The sequence below is a fragment of the Alligator sinensis genome, unplaced genomic scaffold (assembly GCF_000455745.1).
Source record: "Alligator sinensis unplaced genomic scaffold, ASM45574v1 scaffold1176_1, whole genome shotgun sequence".
Lineage (NCBI taxonomy): Eukaryota > Metazoa > Chordata > Crocodylia > Alligatoridae > Alligator > Alligator sinensis.
In genome coordinates, this window is record NW_005842590.1 from 755,275 (window position 1) to 779,940 (window position 24,666).

Consider the following 24,666-nt stretch of genomic DNA (forward strand, 5'->3'; position numbering starts at 1 on the left):
AATTGGTTGGGTGCAGGACTATGTGACTGTGGCTATACTGCTTTCACCTTGGGAGGTAGCAGTTACCCCCTGAGCCTAAGCAGTATAACCACATCTTTGCAATGCTGTTCCTGGAATAATTAGCTCTGCCCTTCAGTACCACACTGAGGTAGCTACTCTAACCAGAGCTAGAAATAGTATACACTACCATATTTTCTTCACATAATACTCCCCACCCCCATAGGACACACTCCTTGTTTTTGGACCACAGAATATGTGGGGGGAGGGAGGGATTTTTCCAGAATCATGGCTGATGTGATGAAGTCCTCCTAGAAACATACTGAAATTCCCTTGACTATTCCTTTCTCGTTTTGCAATGAATTGGCTTGGACTGTGCTCACACCACTTTTGTGATCCAGAGCAGGGGTGTCAAACTCCATAGGCTGGATGAGCGGTGTGAGACTGGTCAGCAGGCCATATCTTTGATATCCCTAATCCAGAACATTTTCTAAGTGAAGACATTTGCTGGCAGGAGTGTTCCCTGAAACAGCAAGTTTTCAATAAACATTGGAGAATGCTTACTGAAAGCACGTTTGAATTTATGAATGATAATGGGCCTCATCTTTTCAGAAAGTGAGGCTGAAAGTATCGCCAAGAGTAAATGAGCATGAAATTGTTGTACTTAACAAAGCTTCAACAGCTGGAACTCCTACAGATGCTTGGGATGACCAAAGTGTACCTCAGTGGTTAACCGGAGAAGGCAGCTCAGATCAATATAGAGCATTGCATGCTAGGTCCTATAGAGTTCATAACTTACCTTTACCACTTACTGTGTTACCTTACACTGAACTAAACTGATGCGAATTGAGAAATAATGTCCTACTATGGACACTCCAGGGCTCAGCATATTCCATTTTAATCCAATTTGCCAGGTGCATTCAAGTAACGGGAATTAGATAAGATCCCTACGACAATCAGCTTGGAGTAAAATGAAATATTTTGGAGCAGGATCATCTAAACAACTGGCTTTTTATTGTATGTATATTATATTTCACAAGGTGATATGCCATGAAGTAAGATGCACTTAGCAAATGGAATTGAAATAAAGTGTAGGAAGCTTGCATTTCATTTTTTATTGTCTCTTTCATCACTGCATGTATTACTGATACAGCCAACAGAGTTTGAGAGCACATGGTACCTAAAGGTACTTGGAATAGGTTCTTAATTATATCTTTCACTTCAGCGACATGCTGTTATGAGCTTGCAATGGGGCAACAGAAAAAGCTTATGCCTTATTTAAATAATGGTGTTCATTGCCAAATAAAATGTAACTACCTGTCTTAAAATAGGATTAATTAAAGTGTACAAGAAAAAAAATGAAGCTCACTTACATTTTATGCATGAACCCCAATGCAGACATTTCATAACATCCCCAAAAGTAAGATTTGGGTCAGCCTGGTATCCTCAATATTGCCATCAAAAGCAGAGATGAATATAAAACCTGCTCTTTTCAAAAGCTTGGCATAAGTATTGCCATTGTGAGACTCTCATAACATATTACTTTTGTCATTACTGTTTTGCAAGATAATTGTATCAGTGATCTAACTTTTGACAGCATCCAAAGTGGCTGGAAATAGTTTGCTCTAGCACCTTTGTCTTTTAAAGGCCATTTGGGGCTTGTTATTTTAATCCTTGTGCAGCCTGATTTATCACTTCAAACATCTGTCAGATGTGCTTTGTCTTGAAATTGATAGTGATAGTATTACTGATTTTTCAACAGCAGCTGTTAGAGGTTCATTAGTTAGACTCTCAAAGGGTGTAGATAACTGTAATATTTTTCTTTGTTAATTATCTCTTATGCATTAAGGATTCTGGAATCCACCAGAAATTTGTAGCATCTCTCTGTTTCTAGTTCGCCAAGGCCAGCCATTTTCTCTATTTAGCTATATTATTAAAACCCTCTTCTTCACATAATGCAATACAACTGGAAACATGTGACATGCTGGTGAGTTAAATAGGAATTCAGGGCAATATTTGATGTTGCATATTTATGGCAAAGAAAATCAGGCAGGGCCACAAAGTTCTGAACTGAACCCAAACTGATTTCAAAGTTCTGGCAGTTGAAGATTGGATCTATTCAGGCCCCTTTGAAATTAAAATTTTCAAGCATAGAGCACATAGCTGACTGCTAACAATAGGATAGACTGAGATTAGGTATAAACAATTTCCCATCTCTATAAACTTTTCTCAGTTTTTATTTTTGCTGTTGTTGTTAAAATGCATTCCCTAAAAATTATTCAAAGGTTGATTCTATCCAAGTGCCATAGTAACTCCTGCCAGAAACTCCCAGGAACTGAAATATCTGTGAACTCTCCAGCAGTTAGAAATGCATGGACACTATTGCTAGTTCAACTAGCAATGCTAACCAATAGATAATTACTGTTTGAAATTAGTATTTTAATAACTGATCTTAGCAAATGTAAAGTGAAATCTCTCAGGTTTTAAGGCTAGGGACAGACACTCAAAAAGCCTGAGCCTGAACATATTCAGTCTTTGCAGGTCATTGTAACTTGCAAAGCTTGAACCAATTTGGAGGTGGATAGACATTCCCTTTTCATTCCAGAAATGCAGGCACATGCCTGCAGTGGCTCAGGCTAAAAACCAGGGGGCACTAGAGCAGCCCTCCCTTCCCTTCTTCAGTGCTGATCAGAGGCAGGGCATGGTCAGCTCCCCACAGGATGCTGATTAGGGAGGGATCTCTCCCCCCCCCCACCCCAGCAGGGAGTTGATATCACAGTGTTTATCAGCCCATTAAGAAAACACAAGCTTCTCTCATTAGTTCAAGCTCTTTTTAAACAACTTTTTCCAAGGAAGGGATGGAGGGATGTTACCAGCTGACCTGTTGATTAGCTCCAAAAAGCCCTAAGTCGACACTGTGATGTCTACCTTTGTCCTGTTTGCCACAGCATGAACTGTAGCCAGCATGTGGTATGCTAGCTAGTGCTGAGAAGTGTCTATGTAAGGCAGAGGAGAGGGGGGAATCTGCTTCAGCAGAGAGTGGTGAGGGGGAGGGGGGAAGCAGGAGAAGCCAGGCAGATGCCCTGTATGTGCAGTCTCTGCCAGAGCTGCAGCCAGGCAGCAGAGGGGAGGGTCAAGCCCAGAGAGCATGCCAGGATGCCGGGGGTCTCTGATTGAGCTTAAACCAGGATGGGGTCTAGGACAGACATTGCATAAACTGGTTTGACTCAAATCAGTTAAGTCTGATACTACGTTCCACCAGGTTTATCTCAAACCAGTTTTGGTCATTTTCAAACTGGTTTATGTTCACTGAGCATCTGTTCTGTCACAGGCTTAAACCAGTTTCTGATCACTTAAACCAGTTTATGTGTAACGTGTATCTGTAGCCTAAAGGAATAAGCAGGAGGGAGAATTATTAACTATATAGTTCAACAGATGTCTAGTCAGCTGGTGCTAGCATGGCAGGTATGATTCAAATACACGTTGACTCTTGGTGGGGGGGGGTCTGCAGAAGCAGCTGGGATGCCCATTATGATGCCCTAATTATATCAGAGACACCCCCCCCCATCATGATTTTCAAATCTTACAGGGGGGGTCTCGACTTTTATGGGGGCGGGGCTCAGACCCCCCCCCCCCCCCCCCCCCCCCCCTTCCCCTCTAATTTGAACCCTGATGGCAGGGAGAGTTTAGTACTCCTGTTTCAATCCACGATGTGGGAAGCTCATTTAGGAGCTAACCCTGTAAGTTGTGGAGCACCTTTTGCAAGTGGCACTGTGACTGCAGCACAGGCATCCTGGCATCTCAGAGGATCAAGCCCATAGAGGTGAATTGAAATGACCTGGAAAATTCAGCTAAATATATTTTTCTCTTGAGAGACCAGTCCTGCAATTGATCCATAGGCAGGTACTTGCATGTATGCAAAGCCCTGCCAAATCCCCCCACAGAATCCATAGCAGATGCAAACGGTGACTCAAAAAGTATTGGAAAAATCAATTCCTCTTTATGTATCTGTCATAGTTCTGAGTGCCGTTTCCAGGGTATTGGCTAATGATACAGCTAGTTCTGAGTCCTGGGAAGTAAATTGCCTTTGATTAGTTCCCTCCTGAAATGTCTTAGCAGGTAATATTACACAAATGGTCCTGGTACAGTTTTCTGATCTTTCACAGAAGCCCAGACATAGTAGTAAATATATGCACACACACACACATTTTGTGTGTGTGTGAGAAACCTTTGGAAAAGGTACAACCCCTTTATGCTTATGGGTATGTGCCAGCCCATCCCTGAGAGAGACAGAGAGAGACATTCCCTGAAAGCAAGTGTGGATAAAGAAAATCCTGTGCCCACAACACTACATGGTCCAGATTCCCCTCCTGCCTTATGAGGACACATTTGTGTGGGGCTTTTTTTTTCCTCCTGGGAGTGGTAGCAGGGATTCTCTTCTTTCAGGAGCAAATGGGGCTTTGTCCATGAGACCTGCAGGAAAGAAGCACAAGCCTCAGTATTTAGCCCAATAGTCTGGGTATAACTGTTCATCTGGGTTGGCCTGAAGGCTAGTCTTTTTGCCACAGAGTTTTGATGGGAAGCAAACGTCTTGTTAGCTTCTCTAGCCCTAGTTAGATGCCACTGCAAAAAAAAAAAAAAGGAAAAGAGTTGAGCATTCACTGACATGACTTCAGAAACTCTTGCCCTAAGCACAATTCTGAAGTGTCTGCACCTTAATTCCCAATATCCTCTGGATAGATGCATTTTTTGAAGCAGCTGGTACTAATCTCAAATAGATTTTTAAAAATGTAATTTGAGGCAAATTTTCAGTTCCTATTTCCATTATTTTTAATTGCAATAAACAACGGAACTTCAGCTGTCAACATTTTTTTTGTAACTGAAAGAGAGGGGTTGAGGAAAAAAAGTGAGCCACCAAATGATAATTTACAAAGAGCATTTTGTCAAGGATTTTCACAGGGGACTTCGTAATGGTTTAGAAGAGCAGCCTCCTTTGGAGTGAAAAATGGGGCCTGTTTTCCCCTGCACAGGAACACTGCATAGCAGGTTGGGACAAAAAAAAGTGTGAAGAACTGGTTTCCAATAGACAAATGAGTAAAACTCATTTTCTTTCAGTCCAAAGGGAAAGAAAGGACAAAGATAAAGTTCCCAGAAAGACTCAGTGTGCCTCTCCTTCGAAAGAAGCAGGAGCAGAATAAAATGGCGGTTGACTCTGCACACAGACTAATTTAAAATAAAAAACACATTTACAAGCTATATGCTATAAACAATTTATCTAACTGAGCCCTTAGACATTTAAAAATATAACTGACTACAGCTCACTAGAAACTGTAAGTACTTCCCACAAATCCATGTAATTTTTTTTTCCAGAAATGATTTTTTTTAATAGGAAATAAAAGTTTGTTTAAAATGCTTCTAAAATATATTCTTGTAAATATTTTCTTTTAGGAGAAAAAAAAAAACTATTTTCCATTGAAAAAAGTTCTCAGGCTTGGAGTAATTACTCATCTAGGACCCTAGCAAGGGCATCAGAGCTCATATCCTAGTCCCGTGAAAAGGGCCATTAAATCATTAACGATCCTAAACTCTGGCATCCTGAGTTTTCATTACATCCAAAAGGCAGCACCTCCAGTAGCAGCATCCTTTATGCTGCAGCTCTGATTTGCTAATGACTCCTAAGATGAACGAATGCCATGTCCTGAGCAGCTGAGACCACGTTCTGAATCACACTGAAGTTTCTTTTGAGATTTCCTAGCCAAGCAGGCCTAAAATCAGTTTAGTTTAGGAGGTGCAGTGAGATCACAGCTTAAATTGGCATGTCTACAAACATATTTCCTGTATGTTGTAGCCTGATATTTTTATTCTTGGGCTTTTTGAAAGCTACTTTGTGTTACCATCAAAAGTAGAAAAATTCTTCCTTAACCCTTAACTATATATGTATACGAATAATAGACAGAGATACATTTCCTCTCTTAGATCTCTGAGGAAAAAGGGCAAACTGCCTTTCCACGGTGCTCGTAGAGACATGCTTCATTAGGTTTTCAAATTACTGGCAGAGAGATAGAGAAAGAATTTGCCATATTCCACATTAGCAGCAACAACAGTGCTAAGCCTATAGATTTGCTTTTATGCTTCCAATTTATATTTTTTGTGTTAGCTTCTATGTTAGTTTGGCAACTTTTGAAAGATATCTGTAAAAGGCTAACTGTTAAATAAAGTTTCAGGCAAAATGTGCAAGTTTTGCAATTGTTTTTATGCTTCCTTCAGATGTTTGAGTTTGAGTTTGTACTTATCTGTGTTACTAGGTTCTCAGACAATGATGCATTACAGCAGGAAATACTAATACCCACAATTAATTCCTTGATGTATAGCTTGATTCTGTCATTCTTCATTCCCACTCTGTCACTTTCCTATTATACTGTTCTGACAATTCCCCAAAGATTCAGAAGAGAGATGGCTTTGGGGGAAGTCATACCACTAATCATTGAGAGCAATATGTTGCGCAGCAAAGATTGGTTTCAGTTTTGTCAGCAGGGTTGATACTCAGGTGCATCTCTACAGGGAAGGAAGTTCTTTGTGAGATTCATTTACAAGCAGAAAATTTAATGGGCTGCAAGGTTCGATCATGAGGGTTTTCTGCTGAAGCAAGCTTGTCATTTTAGTTTTAACTAGAGGAGACAGGACAAAATGGTTAAAGCAATCCAATTATATAAGCTATTGAACAGAACAGGGGATTTCTGGCTACCTTTCATTAGGGAAGGAAAGTTGCACTGGCTGTAGCTGCTTTAAAACTCTCAGGTGCAAAGGAATTTGCAAACCCCAAATAGAGTAAGGGGGCTGATTTGTATTGTTGCTGGACACCCACTCTTTCACTGGCTTCAGCTGAAATTCTGGATGCTCAGCAGTTCTGAAAAATCATGTCCTAGATTTCAGTGTTGTGCTCATGAGATTAATCCCTCTGCTGAAACAGGTATTATTAACAATATATCATTTTTAGGAATTTAAAAAAAATGAGACTACTAATCGGACAAGTGAACCCTAAAAATGGTGACTACTGTTAGCTTTTAACAATGCAAGAGGAGTAACTCAAAACTACTATAATCTCCAGATGGATGTGGAAGGGCATCGTGGTGACTAGCCGTTTGTGTTTACAATTTAAGGGGTGAATGACAACGCTAAAATGAAAATGGTTGAAGTTTAGGAAGGTGAACAGAGTGCCCTTGCTAACCAGATTGCAAGGGGCATTTAGAGGGATAAATGCCAACCTCTTGCTCTACCATTCTCCACCCCCGAACCTCTGATTAGTATGGGTGAATTGTGGCAGCAATTTGTGTGCAATCTACACTGAGGAAATAATTTGTTCAAAGATTTTGACAGATGTTTAGCAAAACTCAGATTTCTCTGCTAATCAAGGTAAACAGGAAGGGTCTTTAGTGTTACTAGAGTCTAACTGATACTGTATCAGCCAATACAAGGCTTACTCCCTGAAATCAGAAATAATGGGTTTTGTTCAATGATTACAACAGAGGCTGACAAGACTTCCCACATTTCCAACCAAAGGTATTTTTTATTTTAATGAAAAATTCTCATCTTTGCAAGTGGAATGATCTAGAAAACAGTGATGGAAAATAAGTCAATATGGCTTGCTCTTTATAGCTAGAAGTATTGCCAGAGGTGTTGTTTCAAGGGTAGTTGGATTAATAATAGCTTTGTCATAATTAATGGGCAGCATGTCTCTATTTGATTCCTGGTAATTCTTTGTAAAATGTGCTTTAAAAAGGAGAGCTTGAAATAAAGAAATGTGCAACTATAGAAAGACTGATAAGCAAAGGCAAAGCAAAACATTGCTGAAAGGAGGACATAGTGAGAACGGGTGACCATTTTCAACCTCTGTCTCCAAAATAGAACCAAACTTTATTTAATGTTCCCGGTAGCTTTGATAAGTGACCTTTTGCTTTCTAATCAGCCTGTCCCTCTGCTGAAGGTTGCCCTGTGCTAAGTCCATAGATCTCTAGCCAGGGAGTGAGCCGTGTCTGTGCTCGCTGGCAGACTGTGACGTGCTCCCTGCTCTGCCTAGCGCACAGAAGTAGAGAAACATTCTTGTGTTGCAGATATAGCTCTCTGCTTTCCACGTGTGCTTCAAGCAGTGGGAAGAGTTAGGTCCGTAGACCCTAGGAATTAAGGAGCAAAACTGTGACTGGAGAACAAAAGCCGCTGCAATCTCTGAAGGGACAGGTGGGAGAAAGTGTTTCAGTTTCTGTTCTCTCCGTATCAGTAGGAAAAGAAGATACCTTATAAAATGTGCAGAGGGAGGAGAAGGCAAGTATGGGGTAAAGGCAAGGGGGAAAGGAGAGGCAGGCAGGGCACAGGCTCTGGTCACTGACTCGGGGCAGGGGAGGCACAAAAACATCAGCCACTTCCACAACCGGTCCAGCACCACTGCCATCAGGGACCCAGCTGCTGCTATTGCCCCCACATTGCCGCCACTGTTTAGGGGGGCAAAACTGCCCAACTACACCTCTAGTTAAAGGCCCCTGACTTTTCTATCTGGGAGGTTTTTGGTAATTTTTTAAGTCCTGACCAATGTGCATCCTTGTTCTTTTCATTCCTTTTGACCAATTTAGTTTAAATGAGAGAACTGCTTACACTTGTGAATCTGTGTTGTTTGCCCCTTACATCTGTAAATGGTCTAATGTCATAAGTCAATCTCATACCTTCTCCACAAACTAGGGCCAGAGCTTTGTTTTACTCCTCTGCAACATCTTCCTCCCACCTCTGCCCCCACCCCTTTATAAATAAATGCAGGAGCTAAATGATCTGTTTTCAGGGTCTCTGATACTTAACCCCCCTGATTCAGAAATATCAAAAATCATTGCCAATAGTCAACCTGTAGTTATTTCATGCTAAATAGATCTAAGGAGGGAAACATGGGGATGAATTCTGACAAGTGCTCAGTGTCCCCTACAAGCACTTTATGTCCTGAACTTTCATTGGCTCCACTACAGTTAACTTAAAGGGCACTGACAGATGTACAGCTTCCCACTGTAACTCATGGTGCTTTGCAGGAAGTGCCATGAGTTACAGCATTCCCCACTACCAACAGACATGTGCTGTTGGGTCTGGGGGTTGGGAGATTGAGCTCCAGTTGGAGCACCTATGTGTCTGCAGGTACTCTCCCCTAGCCCCCTCCTCCCCGCCGTGGGCTGGAGGGTGGGATGGGTGAATTGGAGCGCCCCCCCTCCCCCGAGGTTATTCCCCTCCTATTCTGAAGACAGCACTAGGGGTAGGGCTGAGCTGTTTCAATCCAGCCCTCCTCCCAGCATGCACTGACAGACATTAATAAAGGTGCTCTGCTTTGAAGCACCTTCATCTGAACGCTTATGTAATGAGGGTTCAGATTGTTGTGCCATCGGGTACTTTTAAAGAGCTCTGCAGCCATGCACTTCTGTAAGAGCATGGCTGTAGAGCATGTTCAAGGAGCTGATTGCACAATAAATGTAACTTAGGTCTGTACCCACAATTTCCAGTGGGCAGTTGGCTGGGAACTAGAGTTTATTGAAAAATCAGAATTTCTATGCTGTGAGAGAGCCGGATATTTTGATATCTGTTTTGGTCCAGCCAGAATTAAACCTAAATTTGAAATATCAAAATGTTTCATAGAACAGAAAATGTAAAAAACTTCAGTTTCAATACAAAACTATGTCTGTCTAAGCTCCCTCTTCTTCTACATAGACCAGACCCTCTGTTTGATTGTATCTTCCCATCATGCACCATAGGATTTCAATTGGAATGGAACTGTGGTCCATAGAGGGAGATATAGATCTACATGAGAAATCACGTGCTATAGGAGAACAGGGCCACAAGGTGTCTGACCTAGCATGTCTGTTGTGTCTCATGACCGTTGATGAAGACATGAAACATTTCAATTCAGCTACACAAACGAAAGTGTCTGAATTTTGGTTGACCTGAATAATAATTTGTTTTGATAATCTCAATGGAAAACAAAAACTTCCCAAAGGATTACTGAAAAATGTATATTGCTAGGCAGGTACAACAACATATTTCTAACTACTGCTAACAATGTCAAATTAAGATTGTAGTTTGATACAAAGATAGAAACATAAACCAGCCTGTTACATGTGACAAAAACAGATGGAAAATTCCTGATCTGATCTGTTGGTAATCCATACCTTCAAACAATGTAAATAATAGGCACTGATCTTTGCTAACTGGTATAATCCAATAATCCAACAATACCTAGTACTAGTGCAAAGATTATGCACTAGTTGGTTAATTATTCACTCCATAGACTTCTGCAAAGCACTGAACCTCTTTTAACACTACTGAAGAAGAGCCACATTGAGTCCACCTGACATGTTATTAAGAGTTTAAGCTTTGTTTGAGAAAAGCCCATAAACATATTTTGCTAAATAGGAATGGATTGAATCAAATGCATGAAGGTAAGCATGTGTTTAACTGTTCACCTGAATCAGGGACTTCTTTTCCACTATTGGTAAATGCAAATTAAATGGTCCTTATTATAATGAAAGCATGTGGGTTCACAGCAAATTTTGAAAAATACGCCTGTGCCTAGATAGAACTGAATATGACTTTTCTGTATAGTCCGGCTAAAAGATGCTGCTTAATTTCTGAGTTCCTTACAGCATTCCTGATAGCAATCACATCTGCTACCATAAAACCCATCACAGCCTCTGCCTTTGGGAAAAACACATTTAATTATCAGTAAAGTTCAAGCTCAGCTTGTTATGATGAATTATTAGAACCTGTCATCATTTTCTTACAAAAAAGGCTATAATGGAATACAATTTTATGTTTTTCCATTTAATTGATGAAGGTCTGAGTTTTTATTATTCTTGCTGGACTCAAGTGTAAGATGCTGAAAAAGCTAATATGATATCATTGTATCTAGCTAATGTGTGCTCTCTGCAAAATTGATAAGCCTGTCAAGACATAAATTATTTAAACTTTGATAAATGTGTTGGAAATCATTGAATGTTCAAACAGATAAAGCAGAGCAATTTCTCTTTTTCCCCTTCTTCAAGCTTAGGTTTTTGTTCCAGCAGTTCAGTGATTCTGCATTATTATTGCTATTTATGGCATAAAAGACAGTAGAGATACTGAAATTAGTGTGAAAAAGCCAGAGAAGTACTATACAGTTATAGTAGGGACATGAATATATTCTTAAGATAACATTTCTTGAGCTTTGTCACCATTCCATGGGAAATGGCTACGTTCTAAGCAAGCTTGCGCAAGGAGCTATTTCCAGGCATTAACTTCCCAGCCTGGTGGAGGTAACAATTACCAAAAGAAGTAGTGGATTCTCCCTCTCTTGACATCTTCAAGACTGGATACTTTTCTGGATGATATGCTCTAGGCAAACTCAAGCTATTGGGCTTAGGACAGAAGTAACTGGATCAAGTTCTGAGGCATTAAAGAGACCAGAAGAAATAATCTGATGTTTTTTTCTGGCCTAAAAATCTATGGCTTTGGAGAAATGGATAAAAGCATAAGAATGGACCATTGAAAAAAATCAAACCAACTGAAGTGCACAAGTTCTCTTTCTTGACTAAACAAGTATTTTTCAAATACTAAAGAACTGTTCTTTACTAGAAAGCAGGCACTACAACAGAAGGGTGAGATACTGAGCAAGTCAGTTTTCCAGCATGTGCTTCATTCTTTTATTGCAGATTTTTTATTTCCTGTAAATTGCTAACCAAAGTGAATAAACAACCTAACAAAAGGCACAGGACCATGCTTGCCAATAGCAAAAAAGCCGTCATCAAACAAGGAGCATTTACAGTGTATGGAGGAAAATGGATCCTCAGAGGGTTCAGTTCTCTTACACTGTAAAACCTTTTGACTTAAAATAAAAGAATCTGCACACTAAAAAATGCATTATACATTGAAAAGCACAGAAATTATTCCTTTTTCTAACAATCTCACCACATTTCAGCTCCCTGGGTTCCTCTAGTGTAAGCTCTGTGCAGTGAGCATTCAATTCCAGAATCAAGTCATTCTTTGTTGAAAACAGTTTTAAAATATTAAACATTTGTAAAACATAAAGCATTTCTTTATCAAGAGCTTGCATAGCTCATCTTCAAGCAACTGATTCACCTTACCACTTCTGCAGCTCTTAAGCCTGGCTCTGTCAATGGAAGTGGGACAAGATAGCAACAGGAATTAGGTAAAGTCAGATATTAAGGGTTACACTAGATTCAAGAAGACTTAAGTCTGCAAACAATATAAATTTGGTAAAGTCTTTGTGTGTGTGTGTGTGTGTGTGTGTGTAAAGTTTAACTCACCACTTACAAAAACATTTATTCCTCCAACTCAGAAAAAATATTCTTTGTACAGAAATATTCACTCATAATAAAATGATTTGTACAACCATGTGTTCACATGTTATGCAAAGCTAAATGGAAGATTGTCAGATGCAGTAATCTGTGAATGTTTGCTGCTGACGTATATTTGATTATCCTATATGTATGTTGGGGTGCTTATTACTGTGGAATAACCATGTTATAAAACAGGATGTGTTATGTACTATGAGTCAATATAGATTTTGCTTAGCATGGTTTGGTGCTGTGATCCCCCCCCAGCATGATCATAGTATTTTGATTTTAAAGACCCCATCAACAGTGTACCAAGTCATTTTGCTCATTTAACTGCTGTATACACAGTTGCCCACGCCACAACATTTTGCATTTCCATACCACGTTTGGACCAGCATATTCTGTGTTCATGCTTGTACCTTCGTTTCCTACTGCCTCATTTTCAGGTGAAGTGCCTTGAATAGGCATATACCAAGTGCTACCAATTAGGCAATGCTCTCTACAATTTCTTACTTCTAAGGCCTGATCTATACTGCCTGGCTTTGCCAACAGAACTGAAGTGCTGCCAGCAAAATTCCCAGTCAAAGCTGCACCGTGGCACCAGACTCTTTCTGCTGGCAGAGTTGCATTACGTCTCTGAATGAAAGATGGCTTCTGCCACTGCCCAGCAGCTGGTAGAGAACACATGTACACACACTTACGCCTTCTGCCAGCTGCTGTGCCCCCCCACTTCATGCCCTGTCAGCACAGCTGAAGTGGAGCTACATGGATGCACTGGGAGCTGCATGGGGCTGCCACAAAGCAATGGGTGCTTATGCATTGGCTCTGGTAGCTGCTGTCTCTTGCCAACTAAAGCTTGCAGTGTAGACAAGGCCAAGGAGAACTAGGAGGAAAGGCCGGACATCTAACACAAACATGGCAGCACCAACATAGCGCCAAAAACAAAAAAGAAAAGAAAAGAAAACTCAGCAAAACAAGTGTGCTGAGGACAGGAAGATAACCGTGTGCAAGCCTAGTTCTCAGCAAAGGGCAAATACCATTGGCTGGGCTTAACTTAATCAACTGTAAATACACTTGGTGTTAAGAGACACTCATGTCACAGATCATTTCTAATCCTCTTTTCTCAGCATTTCCCACTTTTGCTACCACCAGCGCAGCTTCCATTCATGGTCGCAACAGCACAAGTTTAGACTGGCCACCAACACGTTTAATCAGCAAGTCCATGAACCTTGCTCAAAACAAGTGGGGAGAACAGGTTCTCAATGTCTGCTTCTGGCCAGGCAGGAAACAAGGTTTAAAAAACACATATCACCCATTGGTAAATCCTGGCCTAGTAGCAATCAGGGAATGAGAGAAAATAGTTGCATTATTTATGCCTCTGAAAAGGTGCGGGTCAGGTTTTTACTTCAGGGATAGGTGAGGGTTTGCATCAATTCTTGTTTAATCCAAGCAATATTGCTTTTTCTGCAGCAAGGGAGATAAGTTATTTTCTTAGCAGTGGTTATGGCTGGCTGCGCCGCAAAGTCCTATTCCCAACATCACCCAGCTGCTTTTTAACTTGTGAACAAGATTGAAAGTGGCTGAAGAGCTATACATAAACATGACGTTACTTCACCCAGGCTTTTCTATCATATTGACAGTTTTCCATAGTATCATTACAGCAATGCTATTTGTGCTGTTACAGATAAGCATCTGTCAGTGTTTCCATTAAAATCCCCTATTTTTACGAGTTTATAACTCAGCCATGAAAAATTTAGTCCACAGGCAGAAACTTGACATACAAGGTCTCCATTTAGGAATGATCTTTATTGTCTTTTTTCTCCTTCTGCATGTAAAGAGGAGAATTTATGCAAGTTGAATTAGAGATATGAGCCTGACTACTAAATCTGGATCCAGCTCTCAAGCCTGGCAAGTTCAGTGTTTTGATTTAGGAAGTCAGATGGTAGTTCAGTTCTAATCGCAAATTTATATTGGGAATGCTTGCAGATATGACTGAGGGTTTCCATTCAAGTTTCTCTCGGCGTTTATATGGCATGCGCAGCCTCCGCATGCAAAGCAGATCAGGGAAGGAGCAGAAAGCAGAGCAAAAGATCGGCCAGAGGAATGGGATCAGAGTGGCACTCGGAGGGTTCAGGGCTAATTTGTGGCATGCCTGCCAGAAAGGTTGTCCCTCACTGATTTATGTTATTAAGAGACCATGAATAGTAACTTCGTGGGGTTTCATAGTTTCATACTTTCATGGTTTTAGGGTCGGAAGGGACCTAATAGATCTTCTAGCCCGACCCCCCGCCAGGGCGGGAGAACCACCCAAAAAAAAAAAACACAAACCCTAAAAACAAAAACGGGACTCAAATGAGTCCAGCCAGGTAAGTATCCAGCCTCTTCTTAAAGATCCCCAGGGTAGGGGCCAGCACCCCCTCCCTTGGAAGTTGGTTCCAGCTCCTAGCCGCCCTAACTGTGAAGCAGTTTTTTCGGATGTCCAATCTGTACCTCCTCTCCATCAACTTGTGCCCATTACTCCTTGTTATGCCAGCGGGGGCTAGGGGAAACAGCGTCTCCCCCAAACCCTTCTGGTTCCCCCTAGTGAGTTTATAGACGGTCACCAGGTCCCCCCTCAGCCTTCTCTTGTGGAGGCTGAATAGGTTCAGGGCCCGCAGTCTCTCACTGTAGGGTCTGCCCTGTTGTCCCCGGATCATGCGGGTGGCCCTCCTCTGGACCCTCTCCATGTTGTCCACATCCCTCCTGAAATGGGGCGCACAGAACTGGACACAATACTCCAGCTGGACACAATAGGGTTAGGCGACGTTTTTTAGTTTTATTACTGTAACAGATGGCTTTATTTCTAAAAATAATATTATAGTATAGACTAAGTCTTAATTTTCTGTTTTACAAAGTGAGGCAGCTAAAAATTAAAAATAAAGGAGTATACTGTACAAGCACAACATCAGTTATTGATCAAACTTAAGAAATAGCAGACCTACAAATTAACAGTATTGAAAACAACATTTTAGTCTAGTCTGATTTTAAGCATTGCCCCTAAATGATAAAAATAGCACAAAAAATCTATATTTATGAATCAAGTGACATCTGGACTATTCTGAAGGAGAGTATATAGAACACGGAGTATATAGAAATGAAAAATTAGCCCTTCATTCCAAACCTGCCGAAGTTATACGTTCCAGCAGCTGTCCACTGTATGTATATACATAATGATATAGTCTATATCAGAGTTTCTCAACCCCTGGGTTGCAAGAATATATGAAAGGGTTGTGAACAAATTTTTAAACAGGATCAACAAACTTTAAAAATAGATTCTCCTTTAAAGGAGAAAAATGTGTGAAACTGTGGCTTTTCCCTTGCAGACTGGCAGCCCCACACACCCACCCCCTGCCCCACACACTGGGGGGCTGGGACCTGTGGGCGGGGGCAGCAGGTTGGGAATGAGGAGCACTGGGTTGGGACTGGCCATCGATGTTTACAAATGGGTCCTGGTACAAAAAAGGTTGAGAACCGCTGGTCTATATGATCACATAATGATTCTATGCACAATTCACAGGCTCCCTTCCACGTACAGTTCCAAGAGTGGATGCACAAAAGTGCAGAATAGCCAGAAATCTCAGTGTACTATTTTCACACATTCAACTTTTACAACCTAAAGTTCTCCATTTCATCAACATTTAACAATAAAGTTATTAAAAGCAATGTTTTTGCTTTACACTCAGCTTTTCCTAGTTAACATTTTCAGATGAAATTAGTGATTTTCTGTGCTGAAGACCTAAGCAGGACCTAAGTCTCAGTGGATGAATTGCTTAATAATCCTTGAAAGTCAGATAGTCAGATCCCCTGTAAGGTGGTAAATTGGGCAGCTGAAACTGGAGCATCCAAAATCATGGTTATTCTTTCTTGTGTATCAAGTTGTTATTTAACATCTATCAACTTTAAAATTTACTTTTATATTGTACCTGCAGCTGTAGGTAGCATTTTATTCATGGCAGCAGAATAAGCTTTGCTTTCCAACAGTTACAAGGTATGAACAAGTATAGCACAGCTAAAGGTTAAAGACTGTCATGTGGACATTGTAAAAAGCAGGCTTCAGGGAATAGCTGAAATATGAGAAATGATTTCAAAGGGAAGGGTTAGAAAAAAGATTAGATTGGAGGTTTTTAAGTGGGAAAAAAACCCACAAAATTTTGCTTCTTCCTTTCGCTCTGCTTTTCAGACACTATGCACTTTGGCCGAGAAACAGACCTTTTCCCTCTTAGTCCCAGTCCAATAAAATCCTTAGTCTAAACTAGTAGTAGTAGTCTAAAATTAGTCTGAACTAATTAAAGTAGTCCCCTTGAATGAATTTTTTGTGTAAAGAATAATCAGGTAGGGATGGGACCCTATTTGTATAAAAATGAATGCTATTAATGCTGACTTAGTTATCTTTCCATTTGCATTTTCACTTTCTGTAATCCTGTCTCTCTCTCTCTTGAAACAGATATTTTGTGACATGAAACAAGTAGTTCATGCCACAGATGTTTTGGATTGGGAAGACAAAGATGCTGCAGAGACATTGGTCGACAACGTTGTCCATTCCAGGATCATAAATCCTTTACGTCTATTTGTTAAGCCATCACCAGTGTTGAAACATGGCCAGGTGTCATATTCAGACAGCATAGACAACTTTTGGGATTGGCTGTCCAACATCACTGAGGTTCAGGAGTCTCTTGCACGAACTAAACGCAGACCAATTGTAAAAACTGGGAAATTCAAGAAGATGTTTGGCTGGGGAGACTTCCACTCCAACATCAAAACTGTTAAACTTAATCTCCTCATCACAGGGAAAATTGTTGACCATGGCAATGGAACCTTCAGCGTTTATTTCCGACATAACTCCACGGGTCTGGGAAACGTTTCTGTAAGCCTGGTGCCACCTTCCAAAGTGGTGGAATTTGAATCATCGCCACAGTCAACACTGGAGACCAAGGAATCCAAGTCCTTCAACTGTCGAATTGAGTATGAAAAAACAGATCGTGCTAAGAAAACTGCATTGTGCAATTTTGACCCTTCAAAGATCTGCTACCAGGAGCAGACCCAAAGCCATGTTTCTTGGTTGTGCTCTAAACCATTTAAAGTTATCTGTATTTACATTGCTTTTTACAGTGTAGATTACAAACTGGTGCAAAAGGTCTGCCCTGATTATAATTACCATAGCGAGACTCCATACTTGTCCTCTGGCTGATGTGATCCATGTTCTGAATAACTGTAGAAATTCAGCATTGGTCATAAACATAAGAGTTTCCTTTAATCTATGAGGACAATGCTTTCCTATCAGGTTAAGGTCTTTCAAAACTTGTGGCTGTGTTTGTGCTGTATCGTAAATATTCAAACTGTTTATGTAAAACCCATTTTCATTTGAAAAAGTTGCATTCCAGCTACGTTGTCATTAATAAGGGAAGTGTCAAGCAGATGCAGGATAAGAAGAAACAAAATTATGCATGTCACAAACGCTGATCTTGAAAATTATTGAAGCAGGTTGGAAGGCTGCTTGAGCTAGCAGATACATTGATGTCTTTTAGTTGATTTGTACAGCACTTACACATTAAGTTCTCAACACAGAGTGGGAACTGGAGACACAAACAACAGTGACAAATAAGACTGCTACAAGATGTCCATATGAAAACCCCAGTAACTATTAACTCTCCCATTGATTTTGATAGTTATATACACAGGGCTTGAAGAATCTAGTCCTAACCTTTGAAGAAAATGGTATTTCTATGAAAGAAATTACAGGAAGTTGGTTCTTCCTGTGCATTTCAAAAAGTAGGTGTAGACATTGACATAAAAGAGTTCTTTCTTCAGCTTTCTTACCTCTGGATATGCAATGATGTAATCAGACATTGCTAACCCTGTGAGACCCTATCAGTACAGGCTTGGTGTACATTTCTCCCTGCTGTGGTTGCCATTGCTTTGCTTTATTCTCAGGTGTTTACATATATACCAGTACTAGTTTTATAGTAAAACACGTGTACCTTGATCTGCGTTCAGTGAGTCCCAGAGCAACAACAATGAGTAGATGTTTCATTTAGAAGTAAGCATTTATCTTTACGTCTTGCTGTAGAGCCCCATCCTAATATTACATTCCTAGCTAACAGAAAAATATCATAAATTAAGGCCAATATCCCAAAAGGACACGCTTTCTTTTTCACGAGTCCCAGTTAAAATGACTGTCTTTAAATTAATTAAAAAAAAAAAAAATCACTGAAAAATAGAAGGTCAACAAAGATCTGAATATTGAGACCCTATGCAGATATCCAAATGTTATGGCCAGATTCCAGCTGGCCTCAAATAACATGGCTCTACTGAAGCCAACAGCAGAATTTACTCCTGTGGTGCAGAAGTAAGCATAAACATCACATGAGCTTTCTTAAGTAAAAAGGCATGTAAAAAAAATGAAAGCCAACACTTTATCATTTCTGATGTCACAGATCCTTGCTGAGATTTGGAAAGGAAGTAGTTGGGAAAGGGGGGGGATGTCTTGTTACATGTAAGTGAACATTGATGAGTGCTGGCAGAAAAGTACATTAACATGAAAATTAAGTTTTGCTAACATGTACTTGTAAAAGTATGGCAGTGCTTCTAAACAGACAAGGAGATATGTCAAGGCAAAAAGGACCTCACCTGCAGACATTTTTTTGTTCGTTTGCTTGTAAAGCGTCATACTGAAAAATGTTTTAAAATTCTTTGTTAAAGAAAACGTTGAATTTGTTTTTGTCCTAAGGTTACAAATTTAGAAATGTGGTTTGGTTTTATTGAGAATCTAAAGGTTTCCACTCACTTCGTGCATATAGTCTCCCATTCTCAATAACAGAGTTTTCCATTTTTTTAGTCTATGACTGCTAATGCCTTCATAATGTTTTATGTTCTGTAGGGCGTGCTCTAGATCAAGGGTGGCCAACCCACAACAGACATGCCACAAGTGGTATGCACAGCCCATTTTTGTGGCATGTGAATGATCAGAAAGTGGGCAGGAAGAAGAGCAGCAGCAGGCAGGGAACAGAGCTACAAGTTGGGGAAGGAGTGAGAAGTGGATCAGATCAGGGAGGAGGTGAGAGGCAAAGCATGATCAGCCTGGGAGGAAAACCACACTTAGGAAGGGAGGGAGAAGCAACTGGGGAAAGGAGCAAAAGGCAAACTAACAAGAGGGGGCTGGGAGCAGAGCAGCAAGCAAAGGTTGGGGGGTGGTAAGAAAGAAGATCAGGCTGGAAGCAAAGCAGGAAGTGGAGAGGTAGCAAGAAACAGGTAAGATCTGGCAAAGTGGAATGGGGCTGGGAGCAAGGCAGCAGGTAGCAGAGGGAGTAAGATGGCTTATGCAAGAAGATCCGGTGAGGGAGAGCCTTTCTTCGTTTACTCCCACAAAGCAAATAAACCCCATGTTTTGTGCACAATTCTTGTAGTTTATTTAGTTTTAATTTTCTACAATGCTTAGTAATGTTGTAAAAGAAGATAAAACAATTATCACTCATCTCAATGCTTTTAAAACAACACCGGAGTAGATTTTCATCTCATTTTTTTGTCACGATACCTCATATCATGAAATGTTCCTTTTTTACGAGCCTCCACAACTGTGGGCCCATGGACTATCCATCGGCTCTGCATTCAAATTCTACTCCCTGAAGCTGATGAAACATCCTTAAGTCCCGCTGATTTAAGAGAAGAAAAAACACGTGCAGTTCAGATCTTTGCTGAATTTGGCACAAATTGATAAACAGCCACAGTGGTGTCTGCGGAGTTCTGTATCTGTCCTCATAGCAGGCTCATATTATTCCTTGCACCTTATTTTGATGCACAGGGTGAGGACATTTCAAAGATCATTTCCCATTTCCTGCTTGTTTTCACTTATGCACACAAACTGCTCTTTGAAATTCAGAGACTGATCTCTGGCAGACAGGTTCTTTGGGTAAATCCGATATCTTTTATTAGACCAACTCAAATAGTTGAAAAAAGTCTTCTTAGCAAGCTTTCAGGTACAAACACCCTTCGGCCGGCAAAGAGGTAGTGAAAAGAGGGCAATGGCTAGCTGTGGCTCCTCCTTAGCCATTACATGCTTAACTTTTTGTTCAAAGAGTTAATTACAGTGTGAGTAGTCACCCTATGGGAGAGGAGGTTGCAGGTATTTTTTTTTCTACCCAAGGCATTATACTTGCAGTGTCTCTGCTGGGGGATTGCTGCTTTGTTCTACCCCTCGTTAGGCCCCAGGAGAGAACTCTGACCCTCCAAGTTTAATTGCCATGTTGTGTTTGACACCCCAGTGCTAAGAAGTGGAGATCCCTTGACTTGCTAATGCAAGTCTGGGGTCTTTTCTGCCTGGAGTGTACGTAACATGGAAGCAAGTGCTGCCAGGAGTCTACAGCCATGCAGATGCGTGACTAAGGCCCCATCTGCACATTACACTTAAGGCATGATTAACCAGTTAATCACATCTTAAATTGTGACCCAGACACATTCAATCAATTAATAGCATGATAACACAAGGACTAAGCCACAAAGTTATTCTACAAAAAAAAATAATGTAATAAAATGTTGTGGCTTGTTCTTATCACACCAATAATTGAATGGGTGGCTGGGAGCCCCATCAGCTGACAAGGCTCCCATCTGCAGGGGTGCATCACCCACTGCCCTGGCTATGAGCCTCATCAGCTGCACGGGAGCTTGCTACTTGCTGGTGCAGGGGGAGCCAGGGACTGTAATTATGGGCTCCCCCTGCACTGGCAATAAGGCACGATTGGCATGGCAAGCGTCTCTCGTGGTAAGAGGTGCGATTGTACGGGTTGCGCATCAGCTCCTATCGCGCCTTTGCCTGAACTCCTAGAAGGGCTCCAAGGTCGAGTGTTTTTTTTTTTACTACGGCTGCCCAGTGGCATCTGAAAACAAAACAACAGCAGTACATATTGTGATCCCTGGCCCTGCCAGAGGTGTGGAGAGCGAGGGGTCATTCAAATGTGAAGAGAAAGACTGTTCTAGGCTTTTGCTTGCCTTTCCTTCATTCTTTCAAAAGCAAATAGGAGCTTGCAGCTGTTCAGTCAGGATTAGCGAGGCTCCCTGCCAGTTTCCCCATGAATCCCTCAGAGACTGGCTCCCAATTGCAAGGAGCCAACAATCACACCCTGTACCACTGTGGTTCCCCAGCACCTGCTGCCACTTACTCTGCACACATGGGAGGGCAGGAGGTTTCTTTCTCCACTTTCCCTGCTGTTCCTGACTTGTCATACAACTACTGCTTCCTAACACTAATCATACACTTTGCCAAGGTCTTTTCATAGGAATCTGACCCTCCTCTTCACCTGCTCAGAGGGAGATGAGCAGCGGGGAGGCAGTTGTTAGGAATGATGGTTTCTTGCTCACTATGTTCATCAGGCCTCAAGAGAGGAGCTTATTTGTTTGACTTCCATGTTTGTAGTTAGCTTTCCTGCTTTTTGAAACCATGCAATCCCAGGAAATTTAGGAATCTTGAATTCCACAAGTCTTGTCACTTATTCCAGACCTTGCATACCTGGTATTGATGATGTATACTCTAAAGACATAATTATCTGTAGTATTCACTTGCAGATATGCAGTGATGCAAAGATCAAGTTATTATGAAAAAGTTTGTCATTCAGCAGCAGCTATTTTGTTTTCAGAGCGCAGTGGTCTCACTGGGCATTTAATATCTTCCCTTTAGACTCATCATGTTCCTGCAGTAACACTTTTTATTGGTCACTAGTTGTTTATCAATTGTATTAACAGAAACAAAATGAAACAGGGGGGATCAACCCATGGCATGGGCAGCCTCTGTGTGGCGCACAGCACCAAGGAAGGGGATCAGAGTGGCACTCTGGTAGGGTGCAGAGCTAACCTTGTGGCATGCCCTGCTGAAAAAAGACTGGTTACCACTGATCTAGATTTAGGTGTATATTAGCTAGAAGTTATTGCTATATTCTCTGAGTTCAACGTTTGGTGCTTTTGTAACTTAGTCGTAAGCCATGACTTTATTGCCATGTATTTTTACCCAGCACTATAGAAAACTTAATAACAAACAAAACTACAAGGTATTTATTGTAGAGTATGTGAAAACCATAAATGTATATACACAAATATATGTGTACATGTAGAGAATATATGTGTACACTTATTTCTATGTAAATAAAGAGAGTTTGCTAAATCTGTCACTTGTTTGTGGCATCCTTTAATTAAAAAAAAAAAAAAATTGTTTCTTCTTAAATATTTTCCAGCTTGATTATTCACATGCCTACAAGTTTCATTTTGTGCAGAACATGTCCTTATTCCAGACTTATATCTTGTGCAGCAGAATCAAGGAGGCTATAGACCCATGAAAACAGAGCACCATTAAGGTTCTGTAACATTTACTTTGTTAGGGATAAAATGATACCAAACAGGTTTTTTATACAAGGTAACAGTTCTTACCATGACCCACTTAAAAAGGTGTGCTTGTTACAAAGATTATTTTTAAAAATACATTTTGAGACGATTTCAAAATATGAGACAAACCCTGAAGTCCTAAATCAGATCTTAGTTCCATAATGAGGACCTCCCAGGTCAACCTCTCGGGTAAAACTTGTAGAAGGAACAGAGGCCTCACTGTTTATTCAGTTCTTGCTTAGACACAGTCCCAGTGAGACACTAATATGTGGATCACCCTCTCAGACAAATCACATCATGGTGGCCTGGGACAAAAGCACAGTTGCTTCAAAAGTACTGAAACCTCTGTGTAGTCCTACCCAAGATATGTGAGAACCTGCATAAAGTGTCCCTCCATGCAGAAAATATTGACCAGACCATCTTACCCAATTGAGACCTCAGGATCTGGCTCCCTATTAGAAAAATCTCTCACAAATACTGCACAAGATTGTGACATCCTTGAACATCTAGACAGTATTTTGTGCATTACAGCACATTGGGATCTTTAGCAGCTTAAATCTACTGCTGGGATCTATTGGGTTAGAGTGCTAATGTTTTATACTTTTTCAAATTAAGATGATGGCTTTAGCCATTGAAAATGGCTGTTGCAAGACACACACAAAGTGCATGTTTGTTAAGAAGAGTCCAAGAAAAAAAGGGAAAACTGAATAAGAACTCCTGAGAAACGCGACACAAAATAGGAGTCATACTGGTGATTGCCTGGTGGAGGCTGTGTCTCATTAAGAGAATCAATGGGTGCATTAAATTTGTGTTTGTTTACCATTATTAAAAACATTCAAATAAAAATAATAATCAATAGTAATAGATTATTCTTCCTCCCTTTCCCCCGCAATTTCTGGAGCCAAAGTCTCTTGCCTACCGTGAGAAGTCTATTTCGTCACATTTGGGACATCCATGCCAAGCAAACAGAATTTCATTTTTACCTTTACTGTACCTGTCATTCATACAGCTTTTCTGGTATACATTAAATAATATAAAATCCATGTGTGTGAAACTCAGGGGTTACCTGTGCAGGGGAAATTGACTGGAATGTCTATTGCTGAGTACTTTCTGAAGTAGACACTCATGTTCCAGGATCAGAGCCTTTACACATTTACACAGAAAGTTTTAGGCCATAGCTACGGTAGAATAACTATTCTGATCATTTTGGAAGCAGAGAGGCTGAAAGGATTGCTTAGGAGAGTTATTTGCAGATATTCAAAGACATTGGTAGTTCAGCCGCTTGGGGGACGAAGCATTTTCATCTCTATAGATTGTGGTTACTAAGCTATGGCTGCAAAGGGAACGCTCAGTAAAACTGAGGTGAATCAACCAAATTTTGAAATTATTGCATCCAGGTTAGGTTTGATTAACACCATCAATTTTTAACCCCAGGCACCACATTTGTTAAAGATGGTTTCACATCCTTCCTAGATAAAATAGAATGACAGGGGATAAAAGAGGGTGATCTAAGGCCACTTTATTCCTGAATAGGTCTCTGCAAATGATTTTTAGAGCTGTGTGAAGTTTCACCTGGTGTTTCGTTTTGAAGCTGTTTTGATGCATTTCGAGCTAGAAACAGCGAAATTGAAATGAAACAAAACAAGGGCACTCGAAACATTTCAAAAGTTGCAAAGCCAGGCTTACTTGGCTTCAGTGCTGGTTCTAGCCAGTAGCATCAGCCTCCTGTGATCCAGCAGGCAGATCAGGGCCCACCGGCACCCCCGGGAGGGCTACAGGGCTGTGCTGGACTGCTCCCAGGGGTGCGGGCCCCCAACCTGCCTGCCTGATCACAAGAGGATGGTGCTGCTGGCTGGGACCACCGCTGGGCGCAGCCCTCAGCCAGCACCGGGAAGATCAGTGCTGCCACTGG

General features: G+C 40.9%; 1 protein-coding gene across 1 annotated transcript; it reads left to right on the plus strand.

Annotated features, from left to right (window-relative positions):
- The first annotated feature begins 3,707 nt into the window (after window positions 1–3,707).
- On the plus strand, window positions 3,708–22,534 carry NXPH2 (neurexophilin 2). The gene is made up of 2 exons (XM_006032834.2): window positions 3,708–3,737; window positions 16,834–22,534. The coding sequence occupies exons 1-2, from the start codon at window positions 3,708–3,710 to the stop codon at window positions 17,575–17,577; spliced, it is 774 nt and encodes a 257-aa protein (XP_006032896.1). The 3' UTR covers window positions 17,578–22,534.
- The last annotated feature ends 2,132 nt before the right edge of the window (window positions 22,535–24,666 follow it).

Excerpts from the sequence above, each read along its gene's own strand:
- NXPH2 (XM_006032834.2), top strand. The coding sequence starts at position 3,708 with ATGTGGGAAGCTCATTTAGGAGCTAACCCT. Across the intron at positions 3,738-16,833 it reads CTCATTTAGGAGCTAACCCT|ATATTTTGTGACATGAAACA; the intron begins GTAAGTTGTGGA and ends CTCTTGAAACAG.